Genomic DNA, 17,413 nt, shown 5'->3' on the forward strand with positions numbered 1-17,413 from the left:
ATTAGGTCCTTCATTGAAACACCTGTGAACTCATCCTTTTTTGGCATGGAAGCAAGTCATCCTCATTTCGAGGGACTGCCTATGATGATGATGATGATCCTTTATCCCCCAGCATCCAACCGTGACCTTGTGGCTGACTGTTAAATAGGTCAGAGACAGTGGTCTCAGGCAAGATGTGCACATCATGGATGCTGCCCAGAAAATTAGCATTCACTGCCATGATTATTTACTTGTGGTCGCCAACGAGCTGCACATTCAGGGAGCGGAATCCCTTTCGGTTCCGAAACACCTCTGCATCCTGTAAAGATGCTCGCAGGGCGATGTGCATACAGTCTATTGCTCCCTGCACCTTGGGGAAGTTTGCGATTTACGAGAAACCCAAAGCCCTCTCAGTCTGTGCCTCCCTGGTCATTGAGAAGTTTATAAAGTCCATCCTGCGTGCGTAAAGGGCTTCAGTCACCTGTCAAATGGAGCAATGTGTGGTGTGCTGAGATACCGCAAATGTCGCCAGCTGTGGCCTGAAAGGAGCCCGATGCAAAGAAGGAAAGTGCCGCAGTAACCTTAACCTCAACGGACAGTGTGGTCCTGATGGTGCTGGTAGGCTGCAAATCTCCATTAATTAGCTGTCATATCTCACTGATGATCTACTTTCTGAAGTGCAGCCTCCTAACGCACGTGTTATTGGACAAGTTCAGGTATGATCGCTTTCCCCTGTAAGTGCAGTGATGTAACATCTCCTCCTCCGCAGTCTGCCCTCTCTTTCATTGGGCACATAATGCTCTTCAATATACCTTCTCCCATCTCTAGTCTGTAACATGTGATTAGTGACCAATACTGGTTGAGAAATTACAGGCCCCATCACTATAAATCACTATAATAGCCTTTAATTTGTCCTCAACAGATACAAATGTGATTAGATGATTGGCAAGAGTCAAAAAGACCCTTAAAATCACTCATAAATTGATTCTCATCATCAGCACTTGAAGCAGCCTTTCAGTACAGATCCTCCAATTTTCAAAATGGTGTCTGTAGTGCCGAGTACTGCCGACTTAAGGTCAGGTGAGTGCAGCTCCTTTTCGGCCAGCGACCATTTCGGCCAAGTGTGGGCGAAATGCCGAAAGTTGCGGTCGGCGATCACCTGGGCGATAATCCGACGCAAGTTTCCTTTTCAGCGCTATTCTCGGCCTTGCACGCGGATGACGCCATATTTTTTTTAAACTTAGGCCGGGCGATGCAGCTCATTCATGTGTGCCGAAAGTTGGGCCAGCGATAAATGGGCGATAATCAGGCGCTCGTTTCCACTTTTTAGCAAAAATGGGTGATAGCCTGCATCTCAGTGCTTAAATGGGCACTAAATGTGTGCTAAATGTGCGATAAATGGACACTAAATGGGCACTAAATGGACAATGATGTGCCGAAAGTCTAGCCCATGGCATGTTCCTCCTCAGCCTGTGCTCAGTCAGCTGATCTCACATGATCTGGTAAAAGAACGAGAAAGAGAATCTTGCATTTGTATAGCACCTTTCACAACCTCAGGACATCCAAAGCGTTTTACAGCCAATGAAATACTTTATTGGTGTAGTCACTGTTGTAATGTAGGAAATGTGGCACAAGCAAGCTCCCACAAACATCATCATCATAGGCAGTCCCTCAAAATGCACATTGCTCCCTCTAATGGCCCCGGCCGGCTGCCAGAATCGGATCTCGGGGAAAACTGGTGCAGGGCGTGTGTTGGTATGGCTGTACATTCCCACAAACAGCAGTGTGATGATTGAAATACATGGAGCAGAAAAGAAGTCGATGAAATTGAGCTGTTACAATTGGGTTCAGTATCAATAAATGGGAGGATACTGAGAGGAGTGGAGGAACAGAGGGACCTTGGAGTGTATGTCCACAGATCTGTAAAGGTAGCAGGACAGTTTGATAAGATAGTTAAAAAGGCATAAGGAATGCTTTCCTTTATTAGCCGAAGCCTAGAATATAAGAGCAGGGAAGTTATGCTGGAACTGTCTGCAACACCTGTTAAGCCACAACTTGAGTAGTGCGTTCAGTTCTGGTCACCACATTACAGGAAAGATGTGATTGCACTAGAGAGGGTGCCGAGGACATTTACGAGGATGTTGCAATGACTGGAACACTTTAGACTTATCCTTTATAAAAACAGGTATTTATCCTGAAAAAAATGGTCTTGTTTTTCTCATTAAACAGATTCACGACTTATCTTTATAAAAGAGGTTTTTATCTTGTAAGATCGTGCCTTGACTCTGCACTTTACAGAGTTCGGACTTGTGAGACAGAACAATATAGACACAGGATATCTCGTTTCCCCTCATGGGGAAAATTAAAATTCAACAAAAGTGTAGAAGTAAATATCCAATAGCATCAATACACAACAGTTACTGTAGAGACCTACCCTGTAGGACTTACTTTATTTACATTTCATTTACTTTATCACTAAGCAATTTTAAGCAAAACTCACACGTAAGTAATACTACCGGTGATCAAACACCTAGTAATCAGTCCGTGGCTCTTTGGTTGGCAACTGGCCAAGTTGCCCTCTCTTCGACTGCAGCTGCTGATAAGAGACTTCGCACTGTAATTATACTTCGAAAATTGGCTATCGGCCTACTGCGTGCATGATCCAAACTATCCAGACTATCAAAACGGTTTATGTTCCAGTCTAATGTAACTTCTGTGAGCTCTTCTGGTTCTCTTATCAATCCCTGGGACAGTTACTGAGACTGGGATTGTTCTCTTACAGTCTTATCAATCCCTGGGACAGTTACTGAGACTGGGATTGTGCTCTCACAGTCTTATCAATCCCTGGGACAGTTAGTTCACTTGTCTGAATTTCTTAAAGTTCAAAAAAATGGTCTTTTCACCTGCAAGTTTATACTGGGTGATAAGAATCTCGTCAATTTGTAGGTTCATCCATCCAAATGCTGTAGTCTTGCATTATGAGGAAATATTGGATAGGCTAGGGTTGTTTTCTTTGGAGTAGAGGAGGCTGAAGGGAGATTTAATTGAGATGTATTAAAATTATGAGGGGTCTAGATAGAGGGGATATGAAGGAGCTATTTCTCTTAGCACAGGGGTCAATGACCACGAGGACATAAATTTAAAGTGGTTGGTAGAAGGATTAGAGAGAAGATGAGAAAAAAAATTCAACCAGAGAGTGGTTGGGTCTGGAACTCACTGAACGAAAGGGTGGTAGAGGCAGAAACCTTCATCACATTTAAAAAGTACTTGGATGTGCACTTGAAGTGCCATAACCTACAAGGCTACGAACCTCGTGCTGGAAAGTAGGATTAGGCCGGGTAGCTCTTTTTCGATCGACACGGAGACGATGGGCTGAATTGCCTCCTTCTGTGTCGTACTTTTGTGATTCTGTGATTCTATATAAATCAGGCTGCCGACTGGATATCACCTATTTAACACTGTCCACAAAGTCATAATCTACATCGATGTGTCTGCTGTACTAAGACAGGAATGTTGTACCATTTAATATACAATGCATTATTCTGCTGCTAAGATGAAGCTTTTTACTTTTAAAGGCACCGGTGATGGGGCTGCAGGGGTGAATTTCTGTGGGGGTGGGGTCCCCATTGTCTGCCATACCTTCGCCAGAAGATCCACGGAGATCCCAGCAAAATGTCTTCAATGGTGTTTACACCATTTCTGTGAGGATTCTGTAGCTCTTCAGCCCAAGTTACAGTGACCAATCAGGAGAACCCCTGTGGAATTCCATCACCTCAGTGTCTAACTGCTGTCGAGGGAGGTCAATCAGAGTCTCCTTGGCCTTTGGCGAGGGAAGGTTCTTATGAATTTCAAGTTCAATGTTCAAACCCCGGACAACATACCACGTGTGATTGTTAAGGTCAGTCTGACTCCCGTCACAAGAAGAGCCTTGAATTTCCTTCATACTTGCGCACAGAGATATGGGTAACCGGGGTTCAAATCAATTACTAAACTGTCACAGAATTTTGTGCATAAGTGAGTTACGAACATAAGTGCAATATGCCCAAATCACCTCAATCTTTTATCGCCGTCTATCAAACCCTCTGCCCAAAAGCATTTCAAACTATAAACCTGGCTCTGCCCCAGGTTACAGAGCTCCATTACAAGCTTCCTGCAGTTATGTTTGGTCAGAGGTTACAGAGCCCCATTACAAGCCTCCTGCAGTTACCTTTGGTCAATGGTTACAGAGCCCCGTGACAAGCTTCCTGCAGTTACCTTTGGTCAATGGTTACAGAGCCCCATTACAAGTTTCCTGCAGTTACGTTTGGTCAATGGTTACAGAGCTCCATTATAAGCTTCCTGCAGTTATGTTTGGTCAATGGTTACAGAGCCCCGTGACAAGCTTCCTGCAGTTACCTTTGGTCAATGGTTACAGAGCCCCATTACAAGTTTCCTGCAGTTACGTTTGGTTAATGGTTACAGAGCTCCATTATAAGCTTCCTGCAGTTATGTTTGGTCAATGGTTACAGAGCCCCATTACAAGCTTCCTGCAGTTACGTTTGGTCAATGGTTACAGAGCCCCATTACAAACTTTCTGCAGTTATGTTTGGTCAATGGTTACAGAGCCCCATTACAAGCTTCCTGCAGTTACGTTTGGTCAATGGTTACAGAGCCCCATTACAAGCTTCCTGCAGTTACGTTTGCCCAGGGACTCTCTTGAAATTACAACCAGGTTTCCAGGTAAGGCGGGTCATTTTTCTGTTTTACTGCAATTTTTGTGCATTTAAAAAAAAGTTATCCTCCGTGACATGTTCTGCATTTTCTGTTTCTTTGAAAGCATTTTGTGACGTAAGTCATGGAACTCACTGCCAGAAAGGGTGGTAGAGGCATAAACCTTCACCACTTTTCAAAGGTACTTGGATGTGCAGTTGGAAGTGCCGTAACCTACAGGGTTACAGACCAAGAGCTGGAAAGTGAGATTAGTCGGGAAATCTCTGTCGGCCGGCGTGGACACGATGGGCCCAAAATGACCTCCTTCCATGATGTAACTTTCTATGATTTTATGAATTCACCTTAAACATTCGAAAGCTTCCCCGATTGCAGACTATTAAGCATGCTGTGCCTGATGTGCATGAATGATGGTTAAATAACTAAAACTTTCATTTTCATACTGATAGAAGAACTATATGGTGTGAGTTGAGCCCTGGTTGTGTTCACTGATTTATGCCCATTTTACATTTGCACGTATTCTAATCAGACTCATAATAATTTTGAGTGTAATTTGACATTGGCAGAATGGGCACTGGAGTGGGCATATTTTCGGGTCTAACCTCTGGGTTACACCCATGGTGGAAACTCCAAGGTAAGATATTTTCTGTTGCTGGGGGAGTCATTCTGTAGATTGGAAGTGACTGGTTTTCTTCATCTTTTGTCAAACCCTTTGTTTTGAAGTGTGAGAGACTAGAATCTCTGGAGGAGCCAAGTGACTTAGGTGTCCATGTACACAAATCACTAAAAGCTAATGCATAGTTACGAGAAGCAATCAAAGAGGCTAATGGTATGTTAGCTTTCATCAAAGGGGAGGAAATTATACTTCAACTGCATAAAGCTTTCGTCAGACCCCATCTGGAGTTGTGTGTTCAGTTCTGGGCACTGCTTCCTAGGAAAGATATATTGCCCTTGGAGTGGGTGCATCGCAGTTCTACCAGGGGCTAAAAGGGTTAAACTGTGAGGACACGTTATATAAATTTGGGCAGTATCCCCTTAAATATAGGAAATGATGGGATGATCTGATCGAGGTGTTAAAGATGATTAAAGAATTTGATAGGGTATATAGAGAGAAACTATTTCCTCTGTTGGGGGAATCCAGAACAAGGGGGAATAACTTTACAATTAGTGATAGGCCAATCAGGAGTCAAATTAGGATGAAATATTCACACAAAAGCTAGTAGAAATCTGGAAATCTTCCCCCCAAAATGCTGTGGTGCTTGGGGAATTGGCCCTTTCAAGACTGAGTTAGATAGATTTTTGTTAGCGAGGGTTGTAAAGGGATATGGAGCACAGGCGGGAAAATAAAGTTGAGGTGCAACTCAGCCTTGATCCAAGTGAATGTCAGCATAGGCCCAAAGGACTGAACGGCCTTCTCCTGATCCTATGGGACTGAGAATCTGATGAGAGTTCAGCGGGAGGCTAGGAATGTGAGAGAGGAGAGCGTGAGGCTGGGAATGTGAACGAGGTCAGTGGGAGGCTGGGAATGTGAGAGAGGTCAGTGGGAGGCTGGGAATGTGAGGGAGGAGATGCGGGAGGCTAGGAATGTGAGGGAGGTCAGCGGGAGACTGGGAATGTGCGAAAGGCGAGCAAGAGGCTGGGAATGTGAGAGAGGAGAGCGGGAGGCTAGGAATGTGAGAGAGGAGAGCGGGAGGCTGGGAATGTAAGGGAGGAGAGCGGGAGGCTGGGAATGTGAGGGAGGAGAGCGGGAGGCTGAGAATGTGAGGGAGCTCGGCGGGATGCTGGGAATGTGAGGGAGGAGAGCGGGAGGCTGGGAATGTGAGAGAGGAGAGTGGGAGGCTGGGAATGTGAGGGAGCTCAGCGGGATGCTGGGAATGTGAGGGAGGAGAGCGGGAGGCTGGGAATGTGAGAGAGGAGAGTGGGAGGCTGGGAATGTAAGGGAGGAGAGCGGGAGGCTGGGAATGTGAGGGAGGAGAGCGGGAGGCTGAGAATGTGAGGGAGCTCGGCGGGATGCTGGGAATGTGATAGAGGACAGCGGGAGGCTGGGAATGTGAGAGAGGAGAGTGGGAGGCTGGGAATGTGAGAGAGGAGAGTGGGAGACTGGGAATGTGAGAGAGGAGAGCGGGTGGCTGGGAATGTGAGAGAGGTCAGGGGGAGGCTGGGAATGTGAGGGAGGTCGGCGGGAGGCTGGGAATTTAAGTGGCGCGGGAGATTTGGAGCCTGTGAGAGGGGAATGGGAACTAGAACTCTGCGAATCGGAAATGGAGGAGTGAATAGGAAACCAAGAAGTATGAAATTAGGGAATGAGGGGCTTTAGGGAGGGAGGAACTTAAAACATTCACTATCACTAAAGAAATAGTACTCGGTAAAATAATGGGACGAAAGGAGGACAAGTCCCCTGGACCTGATCGCTTGCATCCTAGGGTCGTAAAAGAAGTGGCTGCAAAGATTGTGGATGCTTTGGTTGTAATCGACCAAAATTCCCCCGATTCTGGGGAGGTCCCAGTGGATTGGAAAACTGCAAATGTCACTCCACTATTTAAAAAGGGAGGCAGACAGAAAGCAGGAAACTATAGACCAGTTAGCCTAACATCTGTCATTGGGAAAATGCTGGAGTCCATTATTAAGGAAGCAGTAGCAGGACATTTGGAAAAGCATAATTAATCAAGCAGTTAGCATGGTATAAAAAAAGAGAAATCATGCTTGATAAATTTGCTGGAGTTCTTTGAGGATATAACAAGCAGAGTGGATAAGGGGGAACCAGTGGATGTGGTGTAATTGGATTTCCAGAAGGCATTCGATAAGGTGCCACATGAAAGGTTACTGCACAAAATGAAAGTTCCCGGGGTTGGGGGTAATATATTAGCATGGATAGAGGATTGGCTAACTAACAGAAAACAGAGAGTCGGGATAAATGGGTCATTTTCCAGTTGGCAAACATTAACTAGTGGGGTGCCGCAGGGATCAGTGCTGGGGCCTCAACTATTTACAATCTATTTAATGACTTGGATGAAGGGACCGAGTGTAATGTAGCCAAGTTTGCTGATGCTACAAAGATGGGTGGGAAAGCAAATTGTGAGGTGGACACAAAAAATCTGCAAAGCGATTTAGACAGGCTAAGTGAATGGACAAAAAATTGGCAGATGGAGTACAATATGGGAAAATGTGAGGTTATCCACTTTGGCAGAAAAATTAGAAAAGCAAATGATTATTTTTATGGAGAAAAATTGCAAAGTGCTGCAGTACAGAAGGACCTGGTGGTCCTTGTGCATGAAACACAAAACGTTAGTATGCAGGTACAGCAAATAATCAGGAAGCCACATGGAATTTTGGCCTTTATTGCAAGGAGGATGGAGTATAAAAGCAGAGAAATCCTGCTACAACTATACACGGTATTGGTGAGGCCACACTGAGAGTACTGCATACAGTTATGGTCTCCGTATTTAAGGAAGGACATACTTGCATTGCAGGAAGTTCAGAGAAGGTTCACGACATTGATTCCAGAGCTGAGGGGGTTGACTGATGAGGAAAGGTTCAGTTGGTTGTGTCTCTTCTCATTGGAATTTAGAAGATTGAGAACTGATCTTATCGAAACATATAAGATAATAAGGGGGCTTGACAAGGTAGATGCAGAGAGGATATTTCCATCCATAGGGGAAACTAGAACTAGAGGGCATAGTCTCAGAACAAGGGGCTACCCATTTTAAACTGAGATGAGGAGGAACTTCTTCTCTCAGAGGGTTGTAAATATGTGGAATTCTCTATCCCAGAGAGCCGTGGAGACTGGGTCATTGAATATATTTCAAGGGGAGATAGAAAGATTTTTGAGCGAAAAGGGAATAAAAAGTTATGGGGAACGGGCAGGGAAGTTGAGTTGAATCCATGAATAGATCAGCCATGATCTTATTAAATGGCGGAGCAGGCTCGAGGGGCCAAATTGCCTATTCCTGCTCTTATTTCTTATGTTCTTATGTTCTAGATCAGGGACAAAGAAGTTGGAAACCGAACTGACAGAAACATAAGCGTGAAAAAGGGGAGTGTGAATCTGGAAGGCAGAGCATGGAGTGAGCAAAGGGAATTGCGGGAGAGGGAAGTGGGAGACTGAGGAAAGAGAGTGGGATACAGGAGGGTCTGAGACAAGGGAGAATTGACAGGGGAGCAGACCTGTGCCAGGAGCAGATGACTGGCTCCCAGATTAAACTGCAGTAACATCCGTCACAATGACATATAAGATGGGTGGACACATGGAAGATGCAATTCAATGCAACGATGTGTGAGGTGATACATCTTGGTAGGAAGAATGAGGAGAGACCATACACACTAAATGATACAATTTTAAAGGGGGTGCAAGAACAGAGAGAGCTGTGGGTCTTTGTGTACAAATCTTTGAAGATGCCAGGACAGGTTTACAAAGCAGTTAATAAAGTATATGGGATCCTGGGCTTTATAAATAGAGGCATCGAGTACAAAAGCCAGGAAGTGATGCTAAACCTATATAAAACCCGAGTGCAGCCCCAGCTGAAGTATTGTGCCAATTCTAGGCACCACACTTTAGGAAGGATGTGAAGGTTTTAGAGAGGGTGCAGAAGAGATTTACGAGAATGGTTCCAGGGTTAGTGGATTACAGTTACGTGGATAGACTGGAGAAGCTGGGTTTGTTCTCCTTGGAGCAGAGAAGACTAAGAGAAGATTTGATAGTGGTGTTTAAAATTATGAAGATTTAGATAAAGGGAAACTGTTTCCAATGGTTGGTGGGTCAATAATGAGAAGGCACAGATTTAAGATGATTGGCAAAAGAACCAGAGACGACATGAGGAAGTAGCTTTTTCCCGCAGCGAGTGGTTAGGTTTTGGAATACATTGCCTGATAGGATGGTGGATACAGATTCAATCGTAAACTTCAAAAGGGAATTGGATAAATGAAGGAGCAAAAATTGCAGGGATACGGGGACGGAGCGGGGGAACGACACTAACTGAATTGCTCTTCAAAAGAGCCGGCACAAACTCGATGGGCCGAATGGCCTCTTTCTGTGCTGCATTAATCTGTGATTCTCTGACTGCTTCTACTTTTAAATCTAAGCATGACTTAAATTTCCATTATTATCCATGACTAATTTTATACAACATGGTTTCTAAAATCTATGGGCAGGAACTGACTGGGTCCTCCCAATATGTAGAATTAATGAGTTCATTCAATATTCAAAATGTCAGCAGTTAATGTGCTCTTCATCAGACACTTTTATCTTGTCAACTTAACCTTCCCAGGATTTGACACTTGCCCCGGGAAAGCTGTTGTGAAGACATGAAGGCTGCCCTTTTTCTCCTCCTTGTCATTCTCAATATTGAGCAATCCTCCAGTCTTGGTTCTGGTGGTAAGTGACGATTCCATCATATTCTTGCACTTTGTTTACTTTATTGAATTCAAACTGGGGTAACTAAGATATTGGACAAACTGTGCAGATCAGGTTGGATTGTGGTGTGTACAGTTTGGTCCTTTCTCAGTCTGGCTGTCCCCTATTCCCCAGAGCTAGGAAGAGATGTACAGCCCAGGGATCCTGCTCCTCCTGCAATTCCTGTTGGATGTTCATCTAAATGACATTGGACAAAACGAGTTTGGCTCCCAAGAGATGAGCTGCATGACATTCGCTTGTCTGATTCACACTGGAAGAATCGCCAATTCAGCAATGTACCAGAGGCTGGTGGTGCCTCTGAGCTGCATCGTAACATAAATCTCTGCCTTCATTCTCACTTCTTTCTGTCCTTCTGCCCGTGTAGCTCTCTTACTGTCTGTCTGCATGTGTGGCTCTGTCAATCTAGTACTGAATCTTTCTCCCATCTCTTGCCTGCTCACTCTGTCTCTCTCTCTATTTCTCTGTTTCTAAATCTATCTTTCTGGCTCTGTCAGTCTCCTTCCCCCTCTTTCTATCTGTCATGTATGTAACCTTCATGCAACTTTAACCTTCAGAACAACACTGCACACTGTATGTACCTAAGAAATGCAAACCCTGACCACAGGGGGTGAACTTGTGGGAGACACACCTCACCTGGTCATCCAAGTATATAAAGGGATGTCTCACGCAGGGTCATCACTTCTTGGTCCTGTGAATAAAGGTTCAGGTCACAGAGTGACCTTGTCTGCAGAATGTGCCTCATGTGAAATTATAGTAGTGTGTAAGGACATTACATTTGGTGACGAGAAACGGGAATCAGCGACTCATGAGAATGGCCACCGGTAGCACAGAGGAACGGTACTGTGTTGGTGAGGACTGAGACAATTTTGTTGAGAGGCTCCAGCAGAGCTTTGTCACGAAGGACTGGCTGGGAGCTGCAGCGGCCGACAAGCGAAGGGCGCATCTACTGACCAGCTGTGGACCTAAGACACACGCGCTGATGAAAGACCTGCTCGCACCTGAGAATCCGGCGGACAAAACCTTTGAAGAGCTCAGCAAACTGATCGGTGAGCACCTCAAACCGGCGAGCAGTATACACATGGCCCAACACCAATTCTACACGCACCGACGTCGGGAAGGACAGAGCATTCCGAACTTCATTGCGGACCTTCGGCGCTTGGCCAGCCTCTGTAAGTTCACAGATGCCTGCAGGGGGGAGATGTTAAGGGATTTCTTTATTGAGGGAATTGGTCATGCCAGGATATTCAGAAAGCAAATTGAGACCAAGGACTTGACCTTGGAAGCGGCAGCATTGATGGCTCAGACCTTCATGGCGGAGGAAGTGGAAACCAAGATAATATACACGCGCAACTCTGCTTCCAATATGGCAATGGATCAGGGAGTTAACATTGTAAACTCAACTCAGAACCCCGCAGGCAGGCAAAGGCAATTCGACACCACCCAGGCAGCAACAGACTTTAGAGTGGGTCCTCAACTGAGACAGTGGCAGGTTGAACGGACATTTACACCATCACGGTGGAGAATGCGTCCTGGGATGGGGCCATTGACACCCAATAACAGAGTGCTCACGAGTAATCAAAGCGACAATCAGAGAGGAATGCCTGGTAACAGTCCTTTTGTTCACAACAATCTCAGCTCATGCTGGAGGTGCGGGGGCAGACATGCTGCAAAAACCTGAAGGTTTCAACAATTTATCTGTAGAAATTGTAACTTCAGTGGACATTTAGCCAGAATGTGCAGGAAGCCCACAACAAGACTAATTTATGAGGCAGATGAACCAGAACAGGGGTCTGCAAGGCAGGTTGATGCTAGGGACAAAGCAATGGACGCTGAAGTTCAGCGGGCTCATGTGGCAAACATCCACAGCTCATATACCAAAACGCCACCTATGATGATGAAAGTCCTATTAAATGGCATCGCGGTATGCATGGAGCTGGACACAGGGGCCAGCCAGTCACTTATGAGTGTCCAACAATTTGAGGAACTATGGCCACTCAGAGCTAGCAGACCCAAACTAGAACGCATTGACACACAACTAAGGATGTACACCAAAGAGATCATCCCAGTGCTCGGCAGTGCAATGTTGGTGGTCACACATAATGGATCAGAGAACCGGGTGGCACTTTGGATTGTCCCGGGAAATGGTCCCACACTTTTGGGGAGCAGCTGGCTAGCCGAGATGAACTGGAAATGGGGAGATGTGCACGCCATTTCATCTGTGGAGCGAAGTTCATGCTCACAGGTTCTACAGAAATTTGAGTCACTATTTCAACCTGGTGTTGGGACTTTCAAAGGTACCAAAGTAGTGATACGTATCACCCCGGATGCCAGACCAGTGCACCACAAAGCCAGAGCTGTGCCGCATGTGATGCGGGAGAAAATTGAGAGTGAGTTGGACAGGTTGCTAAGAGAGGGCATAATTTCGCCCGTTGAATTCAGCGACTGGGCAAGCCCCATTGTCCCTGTTCTAAAAACGGATGGCTCGGTCAGGATCTGTGGCGACTACAAGGCCACTCTCAACCGAGTGTCACTACAAGACCAATACCCGCTTCCGAGAGCAGAGGATCTCTTTGCCACGCTGGCAGGCGGCAAGCTATTCACCAAGTTGGACCTCACTTCAGCATACATGACCCAGGAACTGGCCGAAGAATCCAAGCTACTGACGACCATCACCACGCACAAGGGGCTGTTTGTCCACAACAGGTGTCGGTTTGGCATTTGATCAGTGGCCACTATCTTTCAAAGGAACATGGAAAGCCTGCTGAAATCCATGCGTGAAAAAATCGTATTTCAGGACGACATCCTTATCAAGGATCGAGACACCGAGGAACACCTCCACAAACTGGAAGAGGTGCTACGCTGACTGGACCGGGTAGGCCTGCAACTAAAGAAGTCCAAGTGTGTGTTTTTGGCCCCAGATGTCGAGTTTTTGGGCAGGAGGGTTGCCGCAGACAGGATCCGGCCCACCGAATCCAAAACGGAGGCGATTCGTCGTGTGCCCAGGCCCGGCAACACATCGGAGTTGCGTTCATTCCTGAGACTCTTGAACTATTTCGGGAACTTTCTGCCGAACTTAAGCACGTTGTTGGAGCCACTACACGTGCTCCTGCGTAAGGGTTGCGATTGGTTTTGGGGGGATTGTCAGGAACAGGCTTTCAATCGGGCGCGGAACCTACTTTGTTCCAATAAGCTGTTGACTCTGTACAACCCCTGAAAGAAATTGGTTTTGACATGTGATGCATCATCCTGTGGGGTTGGGTGCGTAATGGAGGGCCAACTCCAACCTGTGGCTTATGCCTCCAGGTCACTCTCCCAAGCAGAATGGGGATATGGGATGGTTGAAAAGGAAGCACTCGCATGTGTCTACGGGATGAAAAAGATGTACCAGTAACCTTTTGGCAGAAGGTTCGAGTTAGAAACGGACCACAAGCCATTAACATCCCTGTTGTCAGACAGCAAAACTCTCAATGCCAATGCGTCAGCTCGCATACAGCGATGGGCTCTAACGCTGGCTGCGTATGACTACACCATACGGCACCGGCCAGGCACCGAAAATTGCGCTGACGTGCTCAGCAAGCTTCCACTGGCCACCACTGAGGGGGCAGCGGAGCAAAGCGCTGAGATCGTCATGGCCGTTGAAGCCTTTGACAGCGCAAGCTCCTCCATCACAGCCCGCCAGATCAAAATCTGGACCAACAGAGATCCCCTCCTATCCTTAATTAAGAAATGTGCCCTAACTGGGGATTGGGCGCCCGCACACGGAGCATGCCCCGAGGAGGTCAGACCGTTTCACAGACGGATGGATGAGCTCTCCATCCAAGCTGACTGCTCACTATGGGGCAGCCGGGTAGTCATGCCCCAGAAGGGAAGGGAAGCATTCATCAAGGAACTCCACAGCGAGCATCCAGGCATCGAGCTAATGAAGGCCATTGCCCGGTCACATGTATGGTGGCTGGGAATTGACTCAGACCTGGAACACTGTGTTTGCAGGTGCACGACGTGTGCCGAGCTGGGCAATGCTCCCAGGGAGGCCCCACTCAGCCCGTGGCACTGGCCCACCAGGCCATGGTCACGTATTCATGCAAACTACGCGGGCCCGTTCATGGGAAAAATGTTCCTCATTGATGTTGATGCGTACTCGAAATGGATCTAGTGCATCATATTGAATTCGTGCATGACATCCACCACTGTGGAAAGTCTCTGTGCGGTCTTTGCGACCCACGGCTTGCCGGATATCCTGGTTAGCGACAACGGCCCGTGTTTCGCTAGCTATGAATTCCGGGAGTTCATATCGGGTAATGGCATCAAACATGTCAGGACGGCACCATTCAAGCCGGCTTCCAATGGCCAGGCAGAACGTGCGGTCCAAATCATAAAACAATGCATGCTCCGGATTCAAGGACCCTCCCTTCAATACCGCCTATCGCACCTCCTGCTGGCCTATAGGTCCCAACCGCATTCGCTCACGGGAGTCCTGCCCGCTGAACTACTCATGAAACATACACTTAAAACTCGGCTGTCCCTCATTCATCCTGTCCTGTCAGACATTGTTGAGGGCAAGCGCCAGTCCCAAAATGAGTGCCACTCAAAGGGGAGATGTATAGAAATCGATGACCCTGTATTTGTTCTTAATCACGCTTTGGGCCCAAGTGGCTTGAAGGTACTGTAATTGGCAAAGAGGGGAATAGGGTCATAGTAGTCAGACTTAACAATGAACAGATATGCCGCAAGCATCTGGACCAAGTAAAAAAATAAGGTTCAGCATGGGCGCTGAGGATGATCATGAGATGCTGCCCACACCACCCCGCCAGTGAACGAGCAACAAGAACATTCAGCAGCATGCACAGTCCCTGCGGCCAGCCCGGACAAGCCGGAATCACCACAGGTGACAGAGACGCATGCCAAGGCTCAACAACCAGAGCTCCATGGCACTCCACGAGAGAGCGTCGACTGCCTGAAAGACTTAATCTTTGACCCCATAAGATGTTGCGGGGGGGGGGTGGTGGTGAGAGGTGATGTCATGTATGTAAACTTCATGTAACTGTAACCTTCATAACGACACTGCATACTGTATACACCTAAGAAATGCACACCTTGACCACAGGGGGTGAACTTGTGGGAGACACTCCTCACCTGGTCATACAGGTATATAAAGGGAGGTCCCATGCAGTGTCATCACTTCTTGGTCCTGTGAATAAGGTTCAGGTCACAGAGTGACCTTGTCTGCAGAATGTGCCTCGTGTGAAATTATAGTAGTGTGTAAGTACATTTCAGTTTTCTCTTCTTTCTGTCACACTGTGTCTGTGTTTTTGTCTCGCTGCCTCTCTCTCTCATTTCCTCTCCCCTCTCTCTGTCTGTGATGTCTGTTTCTTTCTTTCTGCCTCCGTCGGCTTTTCTCTATTTTCCTTTCTCGTCTTATGTGTGTCTTCCTCTCCCTCTCTATCTTTCTCCCTGTACCTCATACCTCTTTTAATGGCTCCCTGATTGTCTGACTTTTTCTCTTTCACTCTGTGTTCATCCAAATATCTGTCCCTCTCAGTGTCTCTCTTTGTCCCTTTCTCTCTCTATCTCTGTGTTTGCCTCTGTCTCTTTCTCACTGTGTCTCTCTCGGTATCTCTCTTTGTTCCTCTCTCTCTTTCTCTGTGTCTCCTTCTGTCTCTTTCTCTCTGTGTCTCGCTGTATCCAATGGTACTAAATATATCTTTGTTTTGGTTTTCAGATGAAATTGAGTTCGTGAAGCAGAATGTTACAATTGTCAATAAAACTCTAAACTTCGAGGTAAATAGCTTCAATAATTTAACCAGGAGCTGCAGGGAACTCAAAGAGAAAAATCACATCACCCAAGGTTAATGTTTTCATTTTTCATTTTTCATACAGCCTCTATTTGATCCAAAAGACAATGGCCTCGAGATGAACTCCCTCTCTCCAACCCCACCCAACGACGGGCGGGAGAGGGTCAGGATGGGGCTTCAAGATTTAAACATGGGGAACTGGAGGTGTTCGTTGATGATTGCACAGTGTTCAGTTCCATTCACAACTGCTCAGAAAATGAAGCAGTCCGTGCCCACGTGCAACAAGACCTGGACGACATTCTGGCTTGGGCAGATAGGTGGCAAGTAAGATTTGCACCACACAAGTGTCAGGCAATGACAAACTCAATCAACGGGAGTCTGACCACCTGCCCTTGACATTCAACAGCATTACCATTGACCAATCCCCCACCATCAACACCCTGGGGGTCACCATTGACCAGAAACGTAACTGGACCAGCCACAGAAATACTGTGGCAACAAGAGCAGGTCAGAGACTGGGTATTCTGTGGCGAGTGTCTCACATCCTGACTCCCCAAAGCCTTTCCATCATCTACAAGGCACAAGTCAGGAGTGTGATGGAATACTCTCTACTTTCCTGGATGAATGCCACTCCAAACACTCAAGAAGCTCAACACCACTCACGACAAAGCAACCCACATGATTGGCACCCCATCCACCACCTTAAACATTTATTCCCTCCACCACTGGCACACTGTGTCCACAGTGTGTACCATCTATAAGATGCCCTGCAGCAACGCGCCAAGGAATTTTCGGCAGCACCTCCCAAACCCGCGACCTCTACCACCTAGAAGGACAATGGCAGCAGGTGCATGGGAACACCATCACCTGCAAATTCCCCTCCAAATACACGCCATCCTGACTTGGAAATATATCATGGAAGTGGCTCATCACCATCTTCACAAGGGCAATTAGGGATGGGCAATAAATGCTGGCTTTTCCAGCGACACCCACATCCCAGGAAAAAATTAAATTACAGATCGGGAGCAGAACATGCCACCCATGCGCCCAGAGCCTTTTTTACGGCGGTAGATATCAGGGTCTCCGAGTGTGCGACTATGGGGAAGCGAGACACTTAATGAACATATTTAAATCGAGCTCCCACAGTGCAAGTGGGCCAGGGGGATCAGGTTTGCATCACCTCCCTCAGCCCCTCAAGGAAGCCTTTGGTCTCCTCTTTTTCTCTCTCTCTCCCAACCATGGGTCTCTCCCCCTCCTAATCCTGGGCCTCTCCCTCTCCTGATCCTGGGCCTCTCCCTCTCCCCCTCCCGATCCTGGGCCACTCCCCCTCCTGATCCTGGGCCACTCCCCCTCCCGATCCTGGGCCACTCCCCCTCCCGATCCTGGGCCACTCCCCCTCCCGATCCTGGGCCACTCCCCCTCCCGATCCCGGTCCTCTCCCACTCCCGATCCCGGGCCTCTCCCCTTCCTGATCCTGGGTCTCTCCCCCTCCCGATACTGGGCCTCTCCCCCTCCCGATCCTGGG

General features: G+C 47.2%; 1 protein-coding gene across 1 annotated transcript in view; it reads left to right on the forward strand.

Annotated features, from left to right (window-relative positions):
- The window catches only part of LOC139262247 (intelectin-2-like), a 63,109-nt gene that overhangs the window by 12,368 nt on the left and 33,328 nt on the right, over nt 1–17,413 (forward strand). The window contains exons 2-3 of the mRNA XM_070877391.1: nt 9,951–10,057; nt 15,816–15,941. Coding sequence (XP_070733492.1) covers nt 9,988–10,057; nt 15,816–15,941 — 196 coding nt within the window. The 5' untranslated portion in view covers nt 9,951–9,987. The remainder of the gene's footprint in view (nt 1–9,950; nt 10,058–15,815; nt 15,942–17,413) is intronic.

Source organism: Pristiophorus japonicus, chromosome 4, assembly GCF_044704955.1.
Source record: "Pristiophorus japonicus isolate sPriJap1 chromosome 4, sPriJap1.hap1, whole genome shotgun sequence".
In the NCBI taxonomy this organism is placed as follows: domain Eukaryota; kingdom Metazoa; phylum Chordata; class Chondrichthyes; family Pristiophoridae; genus Pristiophorus; species Pristiophorus japonicus.